Genomic DNA, 24,285 nt, shown 5'->3' with positions numbered 1-24,285 from the left:
ATGTCTCCAAGGTGAATTAGTCTGTTGACAACAATATCCTATTAGGTAGGATTTTCAGTGGATGCTCTTTGCAAGCAGTGCAAAAGTAGGGAAAGGCTGTGGGTACGATGACTTCATTGAAAGTGTAGAGAGGCGTTCTCTCTCTAGGGTCATAAAACGTCACCTTGCCTCGGTCCATGTCTAAAACCACTCTTATCACATCCGGCTTCTTAGTCATGGTCAGCGGCTCCCATGGTGCGGTGCAGGCCTTGTGTTCTCCATTGCGAAATCTTATAGTCCAGAATCCCTCTGCTGGTGTCAGCACGTGCTTGCCCTTCCTGTTGATGGACACGCTGGCTACTCCCACCACCCAGTAGTTGTTGTCCTTCACCTCCACATCCCAGCTGTGGCGTCCAGAGGAATAGCTCTCTGCAGCCAGCATCTCAGCACTGACGTCAAAGCGTTCTGGGTTGTCAGGAACCTTGAAAATCTGGGTAGAGTTCTGCACCACTGTGAGATCCTCAGACAAGATGAAGCAGCTGGCTGCCGTGTTGGGATCCAGAATCACCGGAGCTTGTGAAATAAACGAAGTAGTTACTAATGTGCCAAAAAAGGAGCTGAGCATTTATTCATGGGTGATGTTAATGTATGAGAAACTCACAATATCTAATTATACTCTTCATCTTCTCCCACACTTTGTATTTCAGAGAGCCTAAATGCTTGGCCACGTCAATCAAAGCACCAGAAATCATTTGTGGATTGAGGGGACGTTGCCAGGTTCTGAAAAGATATTTCAGGAATTGATTATAATGGTGATTATAATTTGTGTATTTTGCTGTAAAGCTGTATAATCTTTACAGTATAATGGATCTTAGTTGTGGCACTTACCTCCTTATTGTTTCTTTGTAATTCTTAAAGGAAAATTGAGGAGAAAGACTTTCATCAAGTGATTTGCATATGAAGGTTTATAAAAAAAAGTCAGGTTCAAATTAGTTTTTCTTATCTACCTTAAGAAATGGGATATCGTGAGATTGCATCTCCTGTTCCACTAATTTGATGGTGTTGGAGAGAGATGCCACTTCATTGTTGATGTCCTCCATCTTCTGGTTTATCATGAGATTCTTCTGATCCTCATCATACTTTAAATCAGAAAGTCTGGCAGCCTCCTGCTCCTTCAGGAAATTGTGAAGGGCTTCAAATTCCTCTTTGATCTGTGTTTCGGTATGTTCAGCTTGGTTCTGGAAAGAGGCACGATTGATGGATTATCACTGCCTCCACACTTTGGCACTTACGTATGTTCAAAGTAACATTTGGTACTGATGTGACTGACGGTACCTTGACATGCTCTGCCATTTCTTCACAGACCATTTTCGCCTTCTTGTACAGCTGCAATTTGTCTTTCAAAGGCTGCAGCGCATTCTTCAGTTCTGCCTAGAAAGTCAGGGACAGGGCATTGACACTTTAAAACAAGGTCAGACTGGCAGGTGGCCGATCTGTCAGCATGTGGCAGGCAGCATTCTGTAAATGCAAAGCTGCACAATACAGCAGTATCAAATAAATGGGACAGATCTATAGAAAATGATCTAACACTCTGGTAACATAAGCAAAACTGAACTCATGCAACCGATAAATTCATTTCACATTAGTATTCAATGTTTCCAGTTCTCGAGAGCAGGCTGAGCAGGGCTGGAGTAGAATGAATGTTGTACCGGAGAAACCTTGTGGGAGTCAAGTTTCAGTCCTCTCCGGGACGCTAACGCCAACGGCAAACCAAAAATATAAATCTATTATTAGAATGTTAATAAACTCCACTGAACACCTACACACATATCAGCATATTAGACAGTGAAGCATGAAAGTAGTGAGAAAATCAAAACAGGTTTTCTTTTTAAAAACAACAAAAACAAACACACACACACACACACACACACAATATACAATGCATTTTGACAAGTTGTAAATTAAAACAATTTCCACTTACAATGTGACACTTTTTCTATTCATGGACTTATGAAAAACCTTTGAGACTTTATTTTGCAAAATAACCAGCCAAACAATTCTGATTGTCAAACATAGTGAATTAAAATTCCCATTCTAGCATATTCCCATAAAAATCCTGATGCTTCACCCACACTTGTTGACCTCAGCTACAAGTCTATAAAGACAAACAAATTCTGTAATCCTAAGAAATGTGACAGATAATATGATGAACATTTCATTCTAATTCATTTTCACTGTAATTATCAGTATGAAAACAAGTAGGTTAAAAAAAAAGCTTGTGGTTAAATTTGCTACCAGTGTGAAATACTGGGATGATCAAGCATGTAACTTGCCTACCTTACAGTCATGAGCACCTTCCCCAATGGGATAGAGCCTGTGCCCCTTGTGTGCAGCCTCTTTCCCACACACTTCACAGATTGGCTCCAAATCCTCCAAACAGAAGAATGTGAGGTCTTCTCCATGCTCATTGCAAGCCCCCGGGTCATCTTTGCCTCTGTCTTTCTTAAAAGATTCACAGGCCTTCTCCAGCACACTGCTCACCACTATTTGATCCATGGAGGAATGACGCCAGCACAGAGGACAGTAGTGTGAATCCTCACCACCTTGTGTCTCCCAGTTGACTTTTAGACAGGCTTTACAGAATCTGTGTCTGCATGTGAGAATGACTGGCTGTTTGAGAATGAGCCCACAAATTGGACAGCAAAGGTCGTCATGTGAATGAACACGTCTGCTGGCCATTCTTCTCCGCAGGGCTTTGATGACAAGGCAGCACTGGAGGCCCCTCCCATGTCTATGGAAGGCTACCTCATATTAACCTCAGAAATAAGTGTTAATCCCTCAGCTCTCAAAGGCATATCCTATGTAATGCTGTCTTGTTTGACCATGCACATTGCGAGTTCTCAAATAAACACCACACCTCTGAATGAAGTGGATAGACTTCACACACATCCTGTATCTGTGCAGATCAGAGCCTGTATATAACCCCAGGGATGAGAGCAGAGTGCATGATGGTGGTGAAATAATAGCACTCAAGATGTTTTTTAGATTACAGTAACACAATGATCACCTCTTTGTTATTTGAGAAATGTGTTTATACAATCTGTCACAGTGTAATTGAAGAGTTTACAGAGAAACAATGTCCAAAATAAGACCCGGGGTTAAGCTATAAATAGACAGAAGTTACCAATTTGGATTGAAGTTATGTGGGTAAAGAAATATCCTCCTGCTGACCACTGAAACTGTTTTTCCACTGTCCAGTTCAACATTAGTCAGAAGCTTTTTTTAAACTGATACGTGGTTATTTTTGAGTCAGATCCCCATTCTGAATACTTCAAACAATTCTCACATAAATCTTATACTACTAGTTGATTTGATGTCTTTAAGAGCAAATAGAAAATTATTTAAAGGCAACATGCTAATTTGATAAGCATTTAACAGTTACCTGACCTTGTTTGTACTGTCATCCAGTATTTTGTTATGAGAGTTGGTTTACTAGAGCCAATGCTGCACTAAAAATAGGGCAAGAGCATGTAGATGGTGATAGATAGATCCTGCCTTTAGAAAATACAGTGAAGGCCGCTGCTGCTCCAACACGTGTGTGTACACTGTATGGTTGCCCTTACATTTCAAATGTCTGCTTTAACCAAATAAGCGAATTATTACTATGTGAACTACAAGGACAGTATCTATAAGATTTTCACCTGCATTGACGTTACTTGTAATTAGTTGTAAAATTATACAGGTTTAACTGTATTTTCATGTCTACAGTCCCTTAAAAGCATCCTATAATATCACAACAAGGCATAACGATGTCAACATTATAAAAACTGAAGATGAGTAGCCCAATAAGAGTAATTTAGTCTTGAATATATTCTGTGAAGTATAATGAGTAGAAACCTTGTTTTCACTCACCCACGCTTGGCAATCCCTGACCGAATAAGTCGTATTCTTGTTGAGATGCCAAAGTGAAAATTTGATTGGTGTCCTGCATGCCGATGCCAGAGCAGCAGTTCAGAGACATTCACACAGACACACACACTCCAGCCAGATAAGATGCCATGCCTGACACATGCGGTCACATTCTTTTAATATGCATTATTTTCTAAATATGTTTTTTAAAGTAATTGTTGAAAAGTTGTTCTAACTTAAGTTGGTGAATCATAACAAAATTGAATAAGTCTTTAATTTGGTCAAATATTTCATCTTCTCTAAACTTGTTTAAATGTGAGTCTAAATGGTTGCAATTAAATTAATTGGGGAAAGGACAGATGGATTTCTTTCCTCTGTGGGTTTATTATGTTTCCACACATCTGTGTGTGCATGCAGGCATCAGATGCAGATACAGAGACAAACAGAGATAATGAGCAGACTGACAGGCATATTACTACAGTTCATAGCCTACAGAGCCCATTGGGGGGAGCAGGAAGTCTTCTTCTAGTTCTAATTTTCGATTTCCAACATTTGAAATGTATGTTCATAGTGGCTGAGAATAAATGTTGTCCCCTCTAGAAAGATTATTTTTATTATGTTTAAATATAAGCTACGGACACATTATGAATGTTCTATGCATCAGTATTTAGACAGCACTTTTTCCATGTATGGGATAACTAAATCTGTGAAAACAAACATTTGATCAAATGTATGCTCACCCTTTTTCATAAAAAGAAAAAACTAATTCAGCTTACCTTGTGATCCTTGAATGCCTCCCTTATGGGATACACTATGTGATTCATATGTCGACCAGATCTGTAGCACATAGAGCAGACAGGCTCTAGATCAGCTACACAGAGGAGAGACAATTTCTCTCCATGCGCTTTACATGATTTATGTGGAAGCCCATTGTTATCCTTAAAGCAAAGAGGACACTCTTTACATCCATGTTGTATCCAAAACTGCTCCAAACAAGAGTTACAAAAGCTACGATCACAGCCAACGCAGCAGAGGACCACTGGAGCCAAAAAGATTTCAGCACATATGGTGCAGGAGGACTCATCCACAACCTGACATGCTATGTCAACCTCCATCTATGAATTCTAATGCTGCACTGATGAGTCCCCACCAGGCAGCGATACCTATATGTTCTCTGTGTGTGTACAGTATGTATCATGGGTGTTCAACAGAGCATAGTCCTGCAGCAGAGGGGAAAGGTCAAGAGAGAAACTGCTACTCTGGTTGCACCATCAATCAGCTTGGACATCAAAGAATGTGTTCAGCTCGGTTTCAGACCATGCTAATGAAAAACTGGAAATGAGCCATAAAAACTTCAGTAAAAAAAATATCTTCGTCTGGGTATGTGAGCTGTAATGACTAATTATAATTTTAAGTTCTACCACTTTCATGTCAAGAAAGGTTATCTTGTAATATTATTTTATTTATGTGTAAAATTGAGTTCAAATTAAGTTTGTGTCCAGAAAGTGCAATTTTCTTGGGCTTCCAATTGAGTAAAATGAGTCGTAAATCTAAGTCAGTTAAGTTAAAAATGTAAACATTTAGTGCAGTGGTTCCATTTCATCGTTTAAGAAGCATTTAAACAGATATAAAGGAGAAAAAAAGTAATGTTTATTTAAAAAATCCTATTCAAAATGCAATTGTTGCTATTCATACTCTCCAATAGAGTGCTGTCTGTATTACAAGCTTATAATCACTATAGAAACCTACCCTACAGGGTTAACAGAACACATCCAAACAGTTTGAAGATGTACCATTGAAAGAATAAAAAGTAAAGAAAGTATACTCTGGAGCCTGACGTATAATTTGCCTAATTACAGAAATAAATCCAGAGCAAAATGTCGCATAGGATATTTTCAAAAGGCTGTAGGTTACTGGGGATATTACACAGACAGGAACAGGCAATTAGTAATTGTTCTCCTCACACATACTTTTTTTAAACCAGTAATTCTTGTTTTTCTTGTTACATGGAAAAAGGAAGAAGAGTGTGTTTTAATCACATGGTCCACTTTATTTATTTTCACACAGGAATGACAAAAGAGCAGTTCTTCTCAAGAATGCTAGACAGACAGACAGTACAAACAAAGAGAAATACACATAAGCTGAAGAATACACAATAAAAGAAACTGAATTAAAAGCTGGGTGTGTATGGTAATAAAAAATGGCAATAGGTGTAGCAACATGGGCATAACCCCCCCCCCCCCCAAAAAATGTATGCCAGAGTTCACCCATAGCTTCCAAAGTTTTAAACCTCAGCTGAGCTCAATACTCTTCACGTGAGATTTTTTTTTTCTGGCTGACATGAGATTAAGGCAATCCTGAACGCATGCTCTGTTCACACTTCACAAGATACACCATGAAAATACTGTGGCTCACACGGACATTAAATAACACAAGTGCGCTGTTTAACATTGAAATGCATGACCATTTCACTTAAAACACTGTGAATATTTCATTTAGCTGGAAAAATGTGCAGCCACTGACAGGACATGATGGAAACTCAGGAAATAGATGGTGAAACTGTCATCACTGTTAGTTATGATACATGTGTGAGATTTTATGTACATTATCAAAATCTTCACGGAAAGTTGTTACGATTAATTAGTGTTGACATAGCCGAAGTGTATTAAATTTTTTTTCTTTTTAAAATGCTTGATTTCTTACATTACACGGTATTTTCATCATTATTAGCAAAGAAATGTACAAATGTCTGTTTCTTGACAATGTATACCCAGTGCCTCTCTGATAGGACAATTATATCATACTAACATTATAATACTTTTTGGCTTCAATAGCATCTGAATAATCTTTTCCAGTAAAACTTTACATATAATTTTTGTCCATAACATTTTTTTTTTACCCTCTTCTTTCTGGGGTCATAATGGCTCAATGATTTCACATCAGCTTCCTGTCAGGATGATCCGAGGCACGTCCCGAGCGCTGGTGTCGGACCTCCAGGTGTTTGCTCTGAACGCGGTCGAAATGCTGCAGCAGCTCGTTGTAATCCATGTGAGTGTGAGAGGCACGTTTGGAGACTGCTTGCTGTTTTGAGTCCATGTATTTGGACTCGTCCACAGTCCTCATGAGCTCCGGGTTGGGGACACATCGCAAGCGGTGGGAGAGCAGCTGGAAAGCCTGACTCTGCGGCAGAAGCATCAGCAGGCCATACAGTGCCTTTATCAGGTAAGGGTTGTTCTCCACATCGAGAAGCTGCAAGCGTAGGTAGGTGAAGATGGGGCTTTCTATGAGCTGTACCAGCTTGTCGACCTCCATCAGGAAGTCTACTGTCACCTCCAGATCTCCAAACTTCTGGATGAGATCATAGGCGTGTTTGTAGTTCTGTGTGAGGAAACAGAGTGACACAGTGGCCACGGGGTTGTGGCACCAGGAACGATACAGGCAGCAGAACAGAGCACAGCTCTCCTGACTGCGCAGGTCTTTCAACTGGTTACGCAACTGGAAGAGCTCAGCAGAGGTGAGCAGGATGGTGTTGAGCGTCTGAACCATGGTGGATGCAAATTTGAGGTCCTCCTCCTTTAGCAAGATGTCAGCCATGGAGTGGAAGATGTTCTCTGCATGAAGCAACAGACACAGCTGCCTGATAATGAAAGCTCCTCTGTTCTCCAGCAGCTTTCTCTCCAGACTGAAGCGCTTCAGCAGATTGATCATGAACTTGTAAAAATAGGAGTTCATACTGGGAGTGGAGGGGGATGAATCCACTGCTTTAGAACCTGTGCTGGGCTGCTGTCCTAACTTGGCACTGTCTGGCACTTTGAGCTCCAGTCTGTTGTCAGTGCCGTCGCAGGAGCCAACTTGGTCTGTTTGGCCTGCAGGAGACGACGCTATCTCAGCTAAAACCTCCAGATCTTTCAGGATCACCTCATCAGACTCATCGGACAGTGTTTTCAGCAGCATGGGAAACAGGCTGTCTGTGTGGCGGAACATCTTTCGTGGGGTTTTGATGTAAAGGTGATATAGCCATTTGAGCACAGCTATGCGGGTCATCATGCCGGTGGAGGAATCATGGAGGTGGCGGTCTAAAACCTGGACAATACCATCTAAGTCCAGAGTTACCTGAGGCCTGTCAGCACTCGCCGGAGTGAAGAAGCTGATATTACTGAAACCAACAGATTCTTGGGATGCGTTCAGCATATCGTTGCTGTCTGCCTCTGTCTTGGGCTGGCCGTCTTCCCTGGACGGCGACACTGTGCTTCCACTTTTCTCATCCTCCTCCTCCTCGTCATCCTCAGGAGTCACAAGCTTCATCAGACTGTGATTACAGGCACTCGCTGCTTCTTTGGTATTTTTCTTTCTGTCGTCGTAGGAGAGGCAAGGCAGTACTGCAGTCAGGATACCAGAGGAGTAGGGGAGCACCGCTCTACCTGCAAGCTGGATAAACTCTCTCATCCAGGTCATAGCCGTCAACTGGATTAGGTCATTTGTGAGTTTGGTCTCATCAGCAACCTGGCAGTGGATGACCAGGATGTTGGCCATCTCAGCAAATTTCACGCTGGACGGTGTCTTTTTAATCTCCTTCAGGAACTCTCCCAGCACCACTTCACATGTCCTGCGGATTTCCTTGCTGTTGTCTCCCAGTATCTGGAAGAGCCCATCCAGGATTTCGGGGAGGTAGTCTAACAGGTTGATGTCCGGCACCGACTCCAGAACATGGATCCAGGAGATGATGAACTGTCGGGCATACTGATTATTGGAGTAGATGCGCTCTCTCAGCAAGGGGACAAAAGCCACTAGGTCGAACTTGTTGCTTTCTGTCACTATGTCTTTTAACAGTCTGTCCAGCAGTTCAGATCCACTTTTCACATTAGGGTCTGGGTCTGCTGCAAGTTTGCTGAGCCCATCAAAGAGTAGATTGAAGTGGGGCAGCACGGCTCCTCTGGCCACCTTGACTATATTATAGAGGGCCTCGCAGGCATAGTAGCGCAACCGGCTGTCTGAGTCATTAAAACACGTGAGCACAGGCTCAATTAACTCCTTCAAATACAGACCTGAGTCTTTGCCGAGGGCGATAGAGCAAGCTGCCAGCCCAATGAGACCTCCTTTGCGGCTGTGGGGGTGCTGGGAGAGCGCAAACTCCGAGGCCAGGATCTGAATCACATGCCTAATTTGAGTGGAGTTGTTCTGAGCTACAAACTCACGCACCAGCTTCTCTATTTCTAGAGCCGCGACTTTCCTCTTCTCGTACAGTTTATCATTCAAAGCCCGGACAATGTTTGGCGTCAAGGGCGAAAAGTCCTTCTCCGTGTTCATGTTGGTAGTTACGGTCGTGCTGAATCCGGCCTCTGGAAGTCTGCGTTAATGTGCGAGAAGTCAGTCTGCATTTATGATTGTTTTATTAAGAGAAAACAAAACGATTTCACCGGCGAACCAGGAAGCTCTCTAATACAGCGCAGCTGACCGGCAGCATCCGCCGGAAACACGTCATGGTTGTTACATTTATTTGGGTCCCGCTCTGTTTGCTGCTGCTAACACAAATTAGCCTCGTTTTCACATTGCACCCGCTTCTTAAAATGTAACACCACTTTCTTTTAGGCAGAGAGGGTTGTTTACAGTCTGTGTGTGTGATGGCGAGCCGCCCTTCTTTTCACGACCAGCTCTCCTCCATCATCGAGACGATGGCTAGTTCTGCCCTGACTCAGGTGTGCACTCTGGTGGATAAAGAGTCGTCGGAGCTCCGGCATGAGTTGTCTCGGCTCCTGATTGCTAATTCAGCTCTAGCAGAGAAAGTGGAGAGTCTGGAGTGCGAGTTGACCATCGTGAGAAGCGACCCACCCACGTTGTGTAAAAGTTATTGCACCGTCGGTGTGCAAACTATCTGTCACAGGGATGGAGATGATGCTCCTGGTACTTTAGATTTGTGTTTCACAGGAAATAAAAAGAATAGCTTAGACATATCTTCTGTGCCTAGTCCACTAGTGTGTACAGTCACCTCTTTTTTTTCTTTTCTTTTTTTTAAACTTTCCCTCAGTTTCAAAGTCTCCAACTATAGAGGGGATCTTTGGAAAGGATTGGTGTATGGATCTGTGGAAGGACAGATATCCATACAGTCTGGAGAAAGTCACAGACTCACCACTGTCCTCTGATAAGGTGAGAGGGAGGTTAACAGAGTCAGCAAATGACTGACATATTTATGGCCCAGAGCAATAAATAACTGTACATAAGATTAGATAATATTTTAGTTGTCCCATGATGGGAAATTTACACTATTGCAACAGCAAGGTGGACAGTAAAAATAGAAGAGCGTCAATAAAGGATAACAAAGACAAATAAATAATAAGTAAGTACAAAAGCAATAAAAACAATAGTAGTAAAAACGTATATAGTAAAATAATAGTAACATTATGTAGAAGAGTTGTAATATAACTGTTCGATATTGTTATTGCACAGATATAAAGTACATATTGCACAGTTGAACTGAAAGTAGTAATATAGCTGAAATACTAATATTGCACAGGCATGTACATTAAAAGTGCAGTTTGTCAAATTGTCCAGGTTGGGGTGTGTGTGAGGTCTACGGGGAGCAGTGCTGGTTGTACAGGTTGTGCAGGGAGGAAGGACCTGCAATATCACTGTATCACTGTATCCTCCTTCACCAAAAGTGTGTGAAGGAGGATACAGGTGTCCAATATGCAATAGATCAGCTGTTATGCAGGTTTTCAGCAGCTGTCATTGCAGCAAAAAGCAGTCCAAATTATTCATAAAGGGGATCAAAGAGAACACGCCAACAGACTGTTTATTAAATCAGGATTAATTAAATTTAAAGAGTTACAGGCATTATTACTCATGCAATGGACAAAATGCCAGGACATTAACAAAAGTTGTTATAGTTTAGAGGATGAGGACCACAGAAACAAATGTAACTTTAAGCATCAGCATGCACTGACTACTTTAAAGCAGATGTGTATTTCAGTCAAACTGGGATTCTCTACAGAATGATTTAAGTGGTTGTACAAATATTTTTCAGTTCAAGCAAATGTACAAAGAAAGGTTAATTAGACTGTATGAAATAGAAAGGTAATGGCTCTCCTTAGTTGATGGTGAATTATTGTGTATGGCTTTTGATTTTTTTTCTCATGTTGCTGTAAGTAATGGTTGTTAAGTAACTGTAATTAACAGACCATCTATTTCTATTGTTTATTTATGTTTTGAGTAAGGTGCCAAAAGTAAGATTTTCATCTGCTTTTCAGTCATTAAGTGTGTTTAAAGAAGAGTTGTGTTTTTTTCTGGAGCTGTGCATTATCATGAGCAGAACAAATAAATAATTAATGAAAAATGTGAACTTTACAAACTTAAGAATACATTAAAAAATACATGTTGTTCTGTACCCCCGCTTATACACACTGGTAAGTAAAAAATACTTAAAAGGGAGTGTATAGATGCCATGATGCACACCATGTCTAAGCCAACTAGCTGTTACTTTTATTATTAATTAATCTATCAGTTGATTGATGACAGATTATGTATAAACAAGTTAATAATTCATTTTAAATAATAGTATGCAAGGGTTTGAAAGTATCAGCACATAAGTACATTTGAGACGCTGGAACCACAGAATATTTTAAACATTTCCATCATGAATCAATTATCCACTTGTAACTGTGTTAAACTTGTTTCACATTTGGACTTTTTCTGTTTTGCAGTTCGACCAAATTGCTGTCACTGACATTAAAGAGGAAGATTATGAGGAGGATGCTGTCAGCAGCTGCCAGGAGGGAATACTCAGTACAGAACGTTAGTGAATGAATGAATGCTGGCATTAGGAAACACACTGTGCAGATGTAGCAGCTTTAGATGCTGTTTGAGTATTCATCTCTGTATCTTTGTGCAACAGAACACCGAGGATGCTTGGCTGAGGAGCCAGAGCGGCTGGTAGTTGGTTACTCGGCTGATGGCAGCACTTGCAGTCTGTCATTCGATCAAGATGAAGAGCAGACTGTGTCGGCAGGTGGTCTTGAAGAACCGTCCATGCAGCTGATATCTGTCAATGACACAGAGGAGGCCTTCAGCACCCACATCATTCCAATCAAAGGAATGATGTGGGAGGATGATGATGATGTGCAGTTTGTTGAGGAAAGTCACCAGGAGCCAACGTTAAATGCTGCAAGTGAACCCACACAAAACGAGCAGCAGACAGTAACAGCAAACACAGAAAACAGCACTGTTCTGGATAAAAACCCACTTAACAACTTTAATGTGCTTAAAAGCAAAAAAAATCAAACAAATTCACATGTCAAATATGTAACAGGACATTCTTTCACAAGTCAAACTTTTGCAACATTTGTAAGCACCATTTCCCACACAAGAGCAAGATAAACAAACCCACATGCGTGCCTCCAGTCCTCTCTCAGGGAGTCACTAACTCATGCGAGCTGTGCAGGAAGATCTTTGCGACCCCATCGGCTCTGAGTATTCACTACGTCGTCCACACCGGAGAGAAACCTTACTGGTGCAGTTTTTGTGGGAAACGGTTCACCCAGAAAGTCAATCTGAAATGTCACCTACGCATCCATACTGGTGAGAGGCCGTTCCGCTGTGGTAAATGTGGAAAGACCTTCACACAAAAGGGGAATCTCAACCATCATCTAATGGCACACAGAAATCGTGACGTCGTAGCATAGCTAGAAGACTTCTTAGAAACTTGTGAGTGACTGTTTCTGGTGCAAGATCAGTAGCTATAGTTATCTGAATGCATCTTGTGCTCCTACTCACATTAAAAGTTAGTTGTCATGTTCGTAATGTTTTGTAATCCTTAGAAGGGTGCTTAAAAAAATATGAGTATGTAGCAAAATGTCCTGTTTCTGTTAGCTGTGATTTAATTCATGCTCATGTGTTTGAGTTTGTTTTTACAATTAAACACGGTTACGAAAGTTCACAATGGAGATTTAAAATGTATTGAATAAAACTTTACTTTTTGAAGTATCTTTTTTTCTTGTCTAAACTCAACATCCCTTGAACTTAAAGAAGGCATGCAGGAGTGAGTGAGTAGAGGGGGAATAATTAGCGGCACAGGATTTCATTAATGGGTTACACTCAATTGGGTCAGTGTGGTGCATTCAGGGGCATCATGTTACAGACAAAATCAGAACTCAGTACAGATAATTGCTTATATCTTTGCACAATGACAAAGATTTTCTCAAAGGAAATAATAAAAAATATTCAATTTGGTTTCATGAACAAAAACTATTAACACAAAAAAACTAAGTTTGGTTTTACTGCATATTGACAACATGATTTTCAACAATAATAGAGCAGCAATACAAATACATTTATTTAGAACAGTAACACCACCTACACCAGAAAAAAACAAAAACACATCTTGAACTCATTTAAACATTATGTTACTAATTCACATCAACATTTTTGTTTTTAACAGTCATGGCTTCCTCACTCAACCCAGTTTAATGCCGAAAAATGAGGTGTGGCATATGGGTAATAGAAAACGGCAGAGAGGTGACGGCAATGAAGCAAACAGTGAGACTCGTTTTACTTCAGTTTTGTTGTGAAGAGGTAGTTTTGAAGGTTTATGCTACATGTGTGCAAACATTGGAGCACTTGTCCAAAGAAACTATTTCATCATTATTTGACACAGACTTTTTTCTGACCTGAAACATGATACTGAGGTATGTAGAACATGTCACACCAACCATGACAACATGCAACGGATGAAATGTGAGTGAGGAAGTTTTGTTGTCGTAGTTTTGATGAGCTCCTCTCTTTAAACGTAAGAAAATGTATCATTTAATCTGTGACACTTTCCTTATCAATCAGTGTGAAACTGACTTAAACGGCTTGCTGAGGAAACAACAAAATTTGGCAGTGAGCATCTGACCAATCAGATAAAACAAATCCAACCCAGTCAATTGGCTGCTGCAGCATTTTTCCTACTAAACTAAAAACAAACCCAACCAGCTAAGATTTTGCACCAGCCCTGTTATCACTGCTGCTTTTCTTTGACATAGCTGGAATTTTTATTTTATTTTTTTATTAAATTTTTCTTCCATATTTGAGCTTCATGTAGAGATGCTGGCACATGTTTAACTATTCTGAGCACTTAAGTAGAAATTCATGAGGCTTCACCAGGCATGTGGAAACACTGGTGGTGATTTAAACCATACTTGTATGCATAACATTTCCCACAATCAACACAGCTGTAAGGCTTTTCGCCGGTGTGTGTCCGGAGATGTATGTTCAGAGAGCTTTTCTGGGAGAAACTTTTGCCGCAGTCGGGACAGCTGTACGGCTTCTCCCCCGAGTGCACACGCTGGTGCAGCTTCAGGTACGTTTTCTGAGCAAACCGCTTCCCGCACACCGTGCAGCTGAACGGCTTCTCGCCAGAGTGGCGTCTGATGTGGACTTTTAAACTGCTCAAATAGTTGAATATTTTCCCACAGAATAAGCACTCAAACTGTTTTGTTGGCTTCACAGGTTTGGGCTCACTGGTGAGGTCTTTGGTTGCATTCATGTGGATATTGTTCGTATAGTCAAAGTATTCGCCGGTGTCTGGAGGAGGAATTCTGTTGTCGACCATGTTCATTGTGGCATCCTCTATTAACTTGTCCATAATTGTCGGCTGTGTGCGTTGTTGCGTTTGGCTGTCAGTCGTCATGGAGAAGCGGTTTAATTCCCCCGGGTGCAGCTGCAGCTCATTGACAGATCTATGAAGCATGCTCTCCTCCTCATAAAGTCCAATACCTGTTACATGAGAGTACACGGTTCAGGATCATTATGCTTGTTTTTTTGTTTTTTTAACTTTCTATCACAAACTTACTTTTTCTGTTATCAGTGACTCTCATGTGCTGTCCGATGGGATGCTCATCATATATTTCCTCCTTCACAAAGATGAGATCGGGTTCTCTCTCCATCAAGTCTAATCCCTACCAAACATGAAGTGACACAACAATCATTCAGTCATCTTAGCTCACTAAAGAAACAGATTATTTATAACTGCATGAGCAACCACAACGGTTTCACTGCCAAACTGAAATAAAGTAAGAGACCTGCAGAATAAACCCTGTGTTCAGTATTCGGCTGCAGGTTAATTCACTTTGGACAAAAGCATACGTAATAACATCAAAGTTTATGTATTTTTTTCTTGGCATTTCAAATAGGCTATCCTGCAACTGTGCTCATCAAAATAATCCTCAAATTACAGTTATAACTGATAATTAACTTTAGGTAATTTACTGTGTAATGCTAATACTCTAAGTTAAAGTAGTATCCTCAGTGGGGGTTTTTCAGTTCCTGTGAAGACGTTGGCAAATGATTCACTGACCTGGGGTCCCATGCTTGTCATTACAGGGTCTGGCTCTTTCCTTTGAGAGGGAGCTTTGTCTTCTCTCCACAGGTCCATGCACCAGTCCTTTCCAAACACTCCATCAATGGCTGGAGGAGACTGCTGCTGTTCTGGAGGGACAAACAGATATGAAACTGTTATTACAGGGAAATATCCACCAAGATCAAATAAAACTCCATAATATCATTCATGTTTACTGTTCTGTGGTGGTGGAAGAAGTATTCAGATCCTTTACTTGAGTAAAAGTACCAATACAGCAATGTAAGAATAATCCATTACAAGTAAACCCTGCTTAAGTAAATGTACATGAGTATTAGCAGCAAAATGTAGTTAAAGTAACTAAAAAGTACTTGATTGTTCCCTTTAACTGATATATTATTAAATATGACACCATTAGTTTATTAATACTGCGGCATCAGTGTGTAAGTAGCATGTTACTTTTATAGCTGCAGGAGGTGGAGCCAATTTGAACTTCTTTATATACAGTTAGCTACTTTAGTCCAGTGTTTTCCAACCTAGGGGTCATGCCACTCAAAAGCGTCACCAGATAGATTTCAGGGGTCGCAAGATGATTGAGGAAAGAAGAAAAAGGCTCTGATATACAAATCTGTTTTCAGGTTTTTGTACTTTTATTCCTAATCTTTTTTTTGTGAACAATTAGCTCATTTTAACATTCATTGAAATGAAACCATTTGAGAAGTTCAGAAGTAAAATTCACTATTTGGTGGAGCTGTGAACAACTCACTGAAATGTGCCCCCAACTACACACTGCTTTTTGTTGGAGTTGGAAATCACTGGTTTCATCTTTAATATTGTGATGTGTTTTTAAAAGCTTATCATATTATCAATTGTGTCAAATCTTGAATCTGAAACTAAAGCTGTCAGATGAATATAGTGGAGTAGAAAGTACATTATTTCCCTCTGAAATGTAGTGAAGTGGAAGTATAAAGTAGCATTACATAGAAATACTATCTTGAAGTACTGTAGATGAGTATATTTACTTAGTTGCACCACTGCTTTTCTTAATATTCATGCAGATCACTATTTGTGCACACAGACTAAAGCTTAACCTCTCCAGCTGTAAACAAAGTCAACAAAGACCATCAGTCCAGACATCATCCCAGCCTTCTGACCTGCAGGGTGTCGGCGGCTGACACTGTTGACATGAGCCGGGTAGGTCTGCGCCTCCTTCGCCGCTCTCAGCTGGACCTCCAGGGAGTAACACCTCTTCTTCAGGGCCTCGTTCTCGGTCTTGTGCAGGGAGATCTCGGTGTGAAGGACGGAGGAGCACTCGTCTGCAAGGTTTCCTATTTCCACCAAAGCCGCCTTCGTTAGCTTTTCCAGTACAGCGGCCAACTGCGTCCGGAAACTTCGGTTTGTCGTGTCGCACATCATCTCGACAGGAAGGCTGAGTGTTTTGATATTTTGGTTAAAACAGCCTGCTTAACGACCATGTATGTATTCACGAAGCTGGTACCGAATAAAATATCTGGTTCAGCCGTGCAAAAAGGGATTGTGGGAGCCTCCTCTTCTTCTTCTTCTTCTTAGTGTTTATACGGTCGGTAATAAACTATGTTAGTGCATTAGTGCCACCTCTTGGTCTGGAATGGTCAATGCTATGGTTTACAGGCTATTATGTGCATTAAAAAAAGAAACCCCTCAAATCCTTTTATCCTATTCGTTTTCCTCTCAAAAACACAAATACATATATGGAGATCATATCTATTGATGATGTACTCATGCTGAACACTTTTCCTGCCTTCCTTTTTCATTTCCCTCTTTCCCTTTGATACTTTCTGCATTTTATAAGCACATTTAACTATTTTTTCTTCTCTGCAAATGTATCACCTTATGAATAATGTTTTGTTTAATCCACTTTTAACTATCCAGTAGTAATATCTCAGATTATCTGCACATTGCACATTAATTTTTATCTGTATGAGGGTATATTCTGTATGTAAATCTCAGGGACATTCACATGTATATAATATCAGGAACTTCAGCATATTGCACATTAAATATGCAATATTGCAGATGTATTTACACAAAGTATTTTATTTATTTTATCCTATTTTGTCTTACTTATTGTTGATTCTGTTTTTAGTACACTTTCACCCTTACGCTGCTAAGTTTTTTTCACTGTGCTGCTTATATCAATTTGAATTTCTCCGAAGGGGGATCAATAAAGATACATCTTATTTTATCTTATCTTATCTTATCTTATCTGTCTTACTGATAACTTTAATGTTTTACCTGCATATCTTTAAGAAATGTATTTAGTTGTTTTACCTTTTTTGGAAATTTAACTGTGTAATTGTGCCAGACTTTTGTGCTTTTATCCATGACTGACACAGTATTAATATCAGTATGATCAATTTCTGCAAGTCATTATTGGTGAGTATTAACCAGACATGGTTTAAAATCTGAGTTTTCACTGCCATCCAATGGTCACTTTAAAAACTGCAACACAATTAATTAAAAAAAGAAATTAGATGGACAGGTTCAACTATTTTCTAGTCTTAAACAGGTGCCCAAATGCACATTGAATAAGGTTTTTTCTTGCCATGATAATTCCTCCTGTTCATAGTGGTCATTAGAAGATCCCTTCATCATGCACTTACAAAGTCAGTGATGGGGGCCAAAAGTCCTCCTTTTGCAAAAATGTATGTAAAAGTTTATCTGAAGCTAATATGAAGCTTCAGCCATCCGAATGAGTCCAATTAAGTAGATATCTTTCAACTTCTTTAGTGTCAAAGTTCCTCTTTTTGTTACTATACATCCACGGGGAAACGCAAAGAGGAAATTTGATGGTTAAAGAAAATTGTAAATGTGGCAGGTAAATACTTTATGTGACAGACTGCTGAAGCCTCATATAAGCTTCAGATAAACTTTTTTAAATGCATTTTTGCACAAAATGACTGTGTGGACACCCTGTGGTTTTTGGCCCCCATCATTTAATAGTGTCCCATAATCTATGTCAGAAATTATCACTTTAAAAGAAAATTGCACAGTACAAATGAATGAAATTATCATACTTATTGTTTTCAAGTAGCAAGGCGAGTGTCTGCAACTTGACATTATTCAGCAGGAGTAACATAGATTATTGTAAATATTATTATTATTATAGCTATGTGCAGACAACACTCCCCTACTAATGGTGTGCATACAATACAACAATACAGATGAGGTATGATACTTACTCTTCTAGTGAAAACTTTGATAGTTGAATGAAGTAGAAGTAAATACATTTAAAGTTTTAAACCATGACATGTCACAACATTGTCTGGATAGTCAGAGGTGTATGGGACCAAATCATTTTGTTTTGCAAGTCTGAAGTGTTGCTTTACAAGGCCCGAGTCAACTCAGGGCAGTCTAAAGTCAGATCTCAACTGCTAAACTTTGAGCTGATAGCTTTGCACCATCTTAATCCAACAATACATTTGCCTGAGATTGACTCCTATTTATTAATAAGTGAATGTGGAAAATGTCTCCTTTATGTCATTGTGCTCCATGTGAGGCTTTTTCTGTTGACTTCTGAGCAGCTTCACTGACTCACTGCCTTCTTCGTTGGCATTTTAACTGTAATTTTACGGGAGAGAGTGTTATATTTGGCTGCTTTTTATTTATGAAGCGTTGACGGCTATGAATAAAACAAGAGTGTGATATATTGATTAGTTGTGTTTTCATACTGTAACTAAATTTATAGTATAAAATCCTGTTTCAGTCAGTTTGAGGGGATTGGTTGAAAATGAGACATGAAAAGTGAGCAGCAGAGAAGACATGTACTGACATATTTTTTATCACAACAGAAGAGATCAAAGACAATATCTGCCACTCAAATCTGGAGCAACGATAGCTTTATTATGCACAAAATATTTTGATCACACAGCTGAAGAAGTTACATCTGAGCGGCTACAGTGATTTAAGTGGTTCCATTTATGAATGTCCCACTAAATGTCGGCGCACCTGATTCACCACCATACACATGCAAATTAGGATCAAGATGTACTGCGAGGTGTTTTTTCAGATTACAGTTCTTTGTGAAACCCTTGCCGCATTTGATACAAACAAAAGGTTTTTCTCCAGTGTGTGTACGTTGATGCATATCGAGAGTGCATTTTTGAATAAAGCCCTTTCCACAAATAGGACAGCGGTACGGCTTCTCACCAGTGTGTGTGCGCTGGTGTGTGTACAAATGCCCTTTTTGAGCGTATCTCTTTCCGCACAGTGTGCACCTGAATGGTTTCTCTCCCGTGTGACTTCTCTGGTGTATTTCGAGCTGGCTAAAGCATCTGAAACTCTTGCCACACTGCAAGCAGCCAAACCTCTTGGCGGCCGAGTTCCTCAGATTGTGTATCTTCATATTCCTGAGCACGCTCACACTTTGGGAGGCAACATTAGGAGGCAAGCTTTTCCCAGCTTCTAGGTTTGTGTGTGCGGGTGTGAGCTGCGGACTCCACTGGGTGTCTCTCCTTCCTGATCCGATGAGAGACGACTGGGTGCTCAGAGCCACAAAACTGTCAGTAAACATTGGCTGCTGATGCTCTGAGACGGGTTTGAGACGTTGGATCACATCTGGACACTTCTGGGTGTCTGTGAGCGCTTCCTTTCCTGTTGACAGCATATAAGCGTGTTAAAAATTGGGGGGAAAACTGGTAAAACATTTGTCTGCTGCTGCAATTTGGACTCTTTAAGAACAATTTATCTAAAACACATTTTATGATGAGCATGAAAGTTAATTTTCAACCCTGGTAGCAGTAGTTTGACAACATGATCAACTTGCAGCATATTTTAAGATACTAATATTTATAAAGTCAGATTCCAACCCTCACATTTACATTTTACACATTGCTGCACAACCAAACTTTCATTAAAACTCACTGTTTTCACTTGTCCTATCTTGTTCAGGCACTCTATTGTCCTCCTCTGATGGCTCCTCCTTTACCACTATCAGCTCAGGATGCTCTTTCAGTGGATTTGGCAGCTAATGAGTAAACAGCATGGGAATTAAAGAACAAAGAGCAATATAATGGCATAGTACTGTGTGATGATTATAGTGCAGAACTTACTTCCGCTGCAGAATGCTTTTCAGTTTGATGCAAACTGCTTGTCTCTGTGGAGGAACCTATGTTTTCCCATGGACTCTCACTAGGATGCAGAAAAATAAGAATAAATAAGGGTACAACTGTGTCAGTCCACAAATCCACACAGACATATGATCTACCTAAAGGCTAAACACAGGAGTCAACAAGCCTACCTTTTTATGGCAGGTCTTGTCCTGTCAGGCTCTAATATAGCGTTTGATGAATCGTCCCTCAGCACTGAGCAGGCTGCTGCTGCTGCGTCCTGTCTGCTCCCCTGTGCAATATAAAGCAATTTCTCCATCAGCTGCAGTTTCTCTGTCAGCGAGGCTATTTCATTCCGCCCTCGAGTTATCTCTATTTTCAGCATCTTCGACTCGATCTCGACCAATTTGCTTATTTCCATTACAGCTGTTTTGGATAAGGCGTCCATAATGGAGACGAGCTGTGTCTGGAAAGAGAAGACTGTCGACATGTTTTGTTTTTTTCCAGATCTCTGTAGCTTCCCAACACACCGGATGATGAGTTGTTGCAGTCAGGAGGTCTCAATGTTTCACTGTCATACAAAAAAAAGATATAGTTACAATGTAATAATGCACGACAGGAGCTGTGGGTGCATGCTCACAGGACGCGTGAGTGTGTTTAGAGAGGAAACACTGTGTCCATCTACCGGGTGGGAGGAAACCTTACAACTTTACATCAAAACTACAAAACATATCTGTCATATTGTCACAACTTCTACTGACTTCAGTATCAATCTCTGTTGTGTAAAATCCCCCCAATTCTTCCTTAGAGTTTTATGAATCGCCTCTTTCAACTCACTAAGGTGACTTTTCATTGCAGCCACTTAGTCCGTGGACTCCATCAACCACAATGCAGTGCGATCCAAACACAGACAGGGATTGGCTATTTGTTCCAGGAAGTATCGCATCCAAAGTTTGCCGACTAAAAATCCTCCTCATGACAGTCTCTTCTTGAGGGTCTCATTCAGTGGGTAAACACTCCTTTATTCACCCCAACAAATTGTAGTTTTAGAGATGAAATGTTTGTTTTAGATGTCAAGAAATGTGCATCGTTGCTCCCTCATTTTTTCCCCGATAGTGGATAATAGTATGTACCGCGTTAAATCAGCTGGGGTTTGGAGTTTTAATCTCGGCACCAACCTACAATAGGCTACTTTAAATGAACTTTAGCAGTGTTTAAAGTGAAGCCACCACAGTGTAATTCAGAGCATCTAGTGTTTGCATACATCACCATGACTTGCAAAACGGTGTGGTAATTTACTTCCTTATACATTGCTCAAAAATCCTTTCTTCTTCTCTCTTTCAGCCAGTCACACCTGCGTTGAGACGGAGCGTTATCATGGCTGGCAGAAGAGTCGTGGTCTTCCCCTCTTCAGCGGAGCTCGGTCCAGCTTTGGCCCATCTGGTGACATCTCGGGCTGAGAAAGCTATCGCCTCCCGTGGCAGGTTCACTGTGGGTCTCTCTGGAGGAAGCCTGGTGTCCATGCTCAGCAAAGAGCTGCTGGCCATGTCGGACCTGGACTGCAGCAAGTGGGTGGCTGGTTTCTGTGATGAGAGAGTGGTTTCCTTTGATGATCCTGACAGCACTTATGGGCTGTACAAGGTAGCTGTTGTTTGTCTGCATGCATCGTGGTGATATTTATTTTGTTGCTTTAGTATAAAAATGTAACCTGTTGCTTTCTTTTCCAGAATCAGTTTTTTTCTAAGGTCAACATCCCTGACAGTGGGATTTTAGTCATCGACCCCTCACTGCCGGTGAACGACTGTGCAGAGGATTATACCTGCAAACTGAAGAAGGTGCAATGTCTATTAGATATATCTTTACTTTGCTGTGATCAGTTCTGGTTATAAAGTTGTACATGCATCGACTGTGTTGGATTATCACATGTTATACAGAATATTTGCAGTTTTGCTACTTTCAAACCCACAGACCTTCCCAGATGATGAGTTCCCCGTGTTTGATTTGTTACTGCTGGGTATGGGTCCTGATGGACACACCTGTTCCCTCTTCCCGGACCACCCTCTGCTAGAGGTGAGGGGCACACTACAACACATTTATGCCTGTATGTCTGTTGAATACTTATGAAAGAGAATAGAAAGATGCTCTTGCCAGGATTCTCCACCATCCAAATCTTAGTGGATTTGCTTAGATGATTTCATTGATTAAATCAACAGTGATGGTCATAGCTTGCATACAATTTTCACATTTTTCATATTTCAGAAAAAGTAAACATGTTTCCCTCTTTGTGACTCTACAAAACAGGCCGCTTTGAACCATCAGTCCAGCATGTGGATGTTGGACAATGTTATTCTTTTTTTTAGGAATGTCTCTATATAACTGGTCATTAAATTGCAGGTTTCTGGGCAGTTTAGATGTCTGTAAATGTAACCTCTCAGTTATATATATTTTTTCTGCTGTAGGCATATGAAGAACTTTATTTCATTTAATTCCAACAGGCCTACTAATTAGGTTAGATGTGGTTCCTGACTTGCTTGCTGAACCATTCTTTTCAAGACACTCCCTCAACTATGTATGGAGAATTGATAGGTTTTGATTTAGGCACAACTTGTGATTTTCACTGTCATTCCTCAGTGCATGTCGGTGAGGCAATCCCCCTTATGTTGCATCATATATTTGACAGTTACAGCAGAGTCCTGTGTTGTAGTTCTCATTCACACTTTTTGCACCTGTGTTCATTAAAAATGATAGATGATTAGGTTTATTTGTACCCCTTATTCAGGAAACTAAGAAGATTGTTGCTCCCATAAGCGACTCTCCCAAGCCACCGCCACAGCGTGTAACCATGACTTTTCCCGTGGTGAACTCTGCACGCTGTGTGGCTTTTGTGTCAACTGGGGGAAGCAAAGCAACAGTTTTGAAGGTAACATTTAAACATTTTGTTTCATTTTCACAGCACAAAAAATTCACTTAGACCAGGGTAAAGAGAAAAAAACAATGCCAAGAAACCCCCCAAAAAAACATACACAGTATTGTTAAAATGCAGATAGGCTATGTTGGTTAGATTTCAGGGTTCATACTTTATACAGTCTGTGATTCAAAAATTACAGTTGACAGATGACCTGGGAACACAAAAAACATGTCAGGGCTATAAATAAATAAATAAATATAATGAAAAAAACGTGAACTTGAGTACAAATGTATGCCTATAGTCCAACACAGATGACTAAAAAACAACAAAATAATCAAGAGATCAGCAGTTTTATAATCCCCTGGCCCAGCAGAAAAGAGTGTGTACTACTGAGTTATGTAACATGCTATTGTGTTATAACATAGTGATTGTTTTTTTTTGCAGGAGGTGCTGGAGGGTAGAGAAGGTCCAGCATTCCCAGCAGCCCGTGTTGTCCCGACTAACGGCGAGCTGTTCTGGCTTGTTGATGACCCTGCAGCTGCCTCTTTAACTATCCAGGTGGAGAGACCGAGCTCAGGGGCCAAACTGTAGAGTTTTTTATCTACTGAATAAAGGCAGGAGTGCAAGTGAATGAAGAGACTTGGAAAATAACACACTGTACATTCCTACTTTCAACTGAGATGTTTATGTCGGTGATGGAGTTAGATTTGGTGTAAACATAAAAACATGTAGGAGGATTTTCCAGATATTGGAGCTTGGTGTGTGTAGGTCTAGCTGTATCCAAGGGAGGTTTAATAAAAGACTGTGATGTAATTTAGATGTTCACAAAACATAAAAGTAAGGATTTTTAGCTTTTTGGTTGAAACCCTTCCACACCCTCAACACTGGAAATCATTTAGAAATTGGCTGCTGTTCATTAACCATCCATAGCACTTATTTTGATTATGAAGTGAAAAATAAAATGTTAATTGAAATTGGCTTATGTGTTTACTGCTTTACTGCGCGGTCATGCTTAGTCCATCCCCTTTAAGATCGCCCCACCCCTTTAAATCGCTGTGTAGTCACATCAGGAG

General features: G+C 40.4%; 5 protein-coding genes across 6 annotated transcripts; 1 reads left to right on the top strand and 4 right to left on the bottom strand.

The window, feature by feature from the left end:
* Positions 1–4: 4 nt before the first annotated feature.
* trim35-13 (tripartite motif containing 35-13) lies at positions 5–2,727 on the bottom strand. Its single transcript, XM_062439633.1, has 6 exons — positions 2,317–2,727; positions 1,315–1,410; positions 987–1,217; positions 868–890; positions 641–759; positions 5–552 (listed from the first exon to the last, which is right to left on the bottom strand). Exons 1-6 carry the CDS (start codon positions 2,716–2,718, stop codon positions 17–19), a joined length of 1,407 nt encoding a protein of 468 aa, XP_062295617.1. The 5' UTR covers positions 2,719–2,727; the 3' UTR covers positions 5–16.
* Positions 2,728–5,956: 3,229 nt separating this feature from the next.
* Positions 5,957–9,299, bottom strand: vac14 (vac14 homolog (S. cerevisiae)). The gene has a single exon (XM_062439625.1). The coding sequence runs from the start codon at positions 9,193–9,195 to the stop codon at positions 6,823–6,825; it is 2,373 nt and encodes a 790-aa protein (XP_062295609.1). The 5' UTR covers positions 9,196–9,299; the 3' UTR covers positions 5,957–6,822.
* Positions 9,300–11,780: 2,481 nt separating this feature from the next.
* Positions 11,781–16,706, bottom strand: LOC134000281 (zinc finger protein 382-like). The gene is made up of 4 exons (XM_062439646.1): positions 16,372–16,706; positions 15,218–15,348; positions 14,714–14,819; positions 11,781–14,637 (listed from the first exon to the last, which is right to left on the bottom strand). The coding sequence occupies exons 1-4, from the start codon at positions 16,631–16,633 to the stop codon at positions 14,009–14,011; spliced, it is 1,128 nt and encodes a 375-aa protein (XP_062295630.1). The 5' UTR covers positions 16,634–16,706; the 3' UTR covers positions 11,781–14,008.
* A 2,372-nt stretch (positions 16,707–19,078) lies between these two features.
* On the bottom strand, positions 19,079–20,941 carry LOC134000277 (zinc finger protein 674-like). Its single transcript, XM_062439637.1, has 4 exons — positions 20,496–20,941; positions 20,308–20,386; positions 20,120–20,222; positions 19,079–19,849 (listed from the first exon to the last, which is right to left on the bottom strand). Exons 1-4 carry the CDS (start codon positions 20,792–20,794, stop codon positions 19,161–19,163), a joined length of 1,170 nt encoding a protein of 389 aa, XP_062295621.1. The 5' UTR covers positions 20,795–20,941; the 3' UTR covers positions 19,079–19,160.
* Positions 20,942–21,236: 295 nt separating this feature from the next.
* pgls (6-phosphogluconolactonase) lies at positions 21,237–24,186 on the top strand. Of its 2 annotated transcripts, none has more exons than XM_062439657.1 (6): positions 21,237–21,309; positions 21,649–21,945; positions 22,032–22,139; positions 22,273–22,374; positions 23,084–23,224; positions 23,657–24,186. In XM_062439657.1, the coding sequence occupies exons 2-6, from the start codon at positions 21,682–21,684 to the stop codon at positions 23,801–23,803; spliced, it is 762 nt and encodes a 253-aa protein (XP_062295641.1). In that variant the 5' UTR covers positions 21,237–21,309; positions 21,649–21,681; the 3' UTR covers positions 23,804–24,186. The 2 variants fall into 2 exon arrangements, with proteins under 2 accessions (XP_062295641.1, XP_062295640.1); XM_062439656.1 differs by having other exon boundaries at positions 21,260–21,313.
* Positions 24,187–24,285: the final 99 nt, after the last annotated feature.

The sequence above is a fragment of the Scomber scombrus genome, chromosome 18 (assembly GCF_963691925.1).
Source record: "Scomber scombrus chromosome 18, fScoSco1.1, whole genome shotgun sequence".
NCBI lineage: Eukaryota > Metazoa > Chordata > Actinopteri > Scombriformes > Scombridae > Scomber > Scomber scombrus.
The sequence above is the reverse complement of the archived record's forward strand: the minus strand, read 5'-3'. Positions and strand labels throughout refer to the sequence as shown.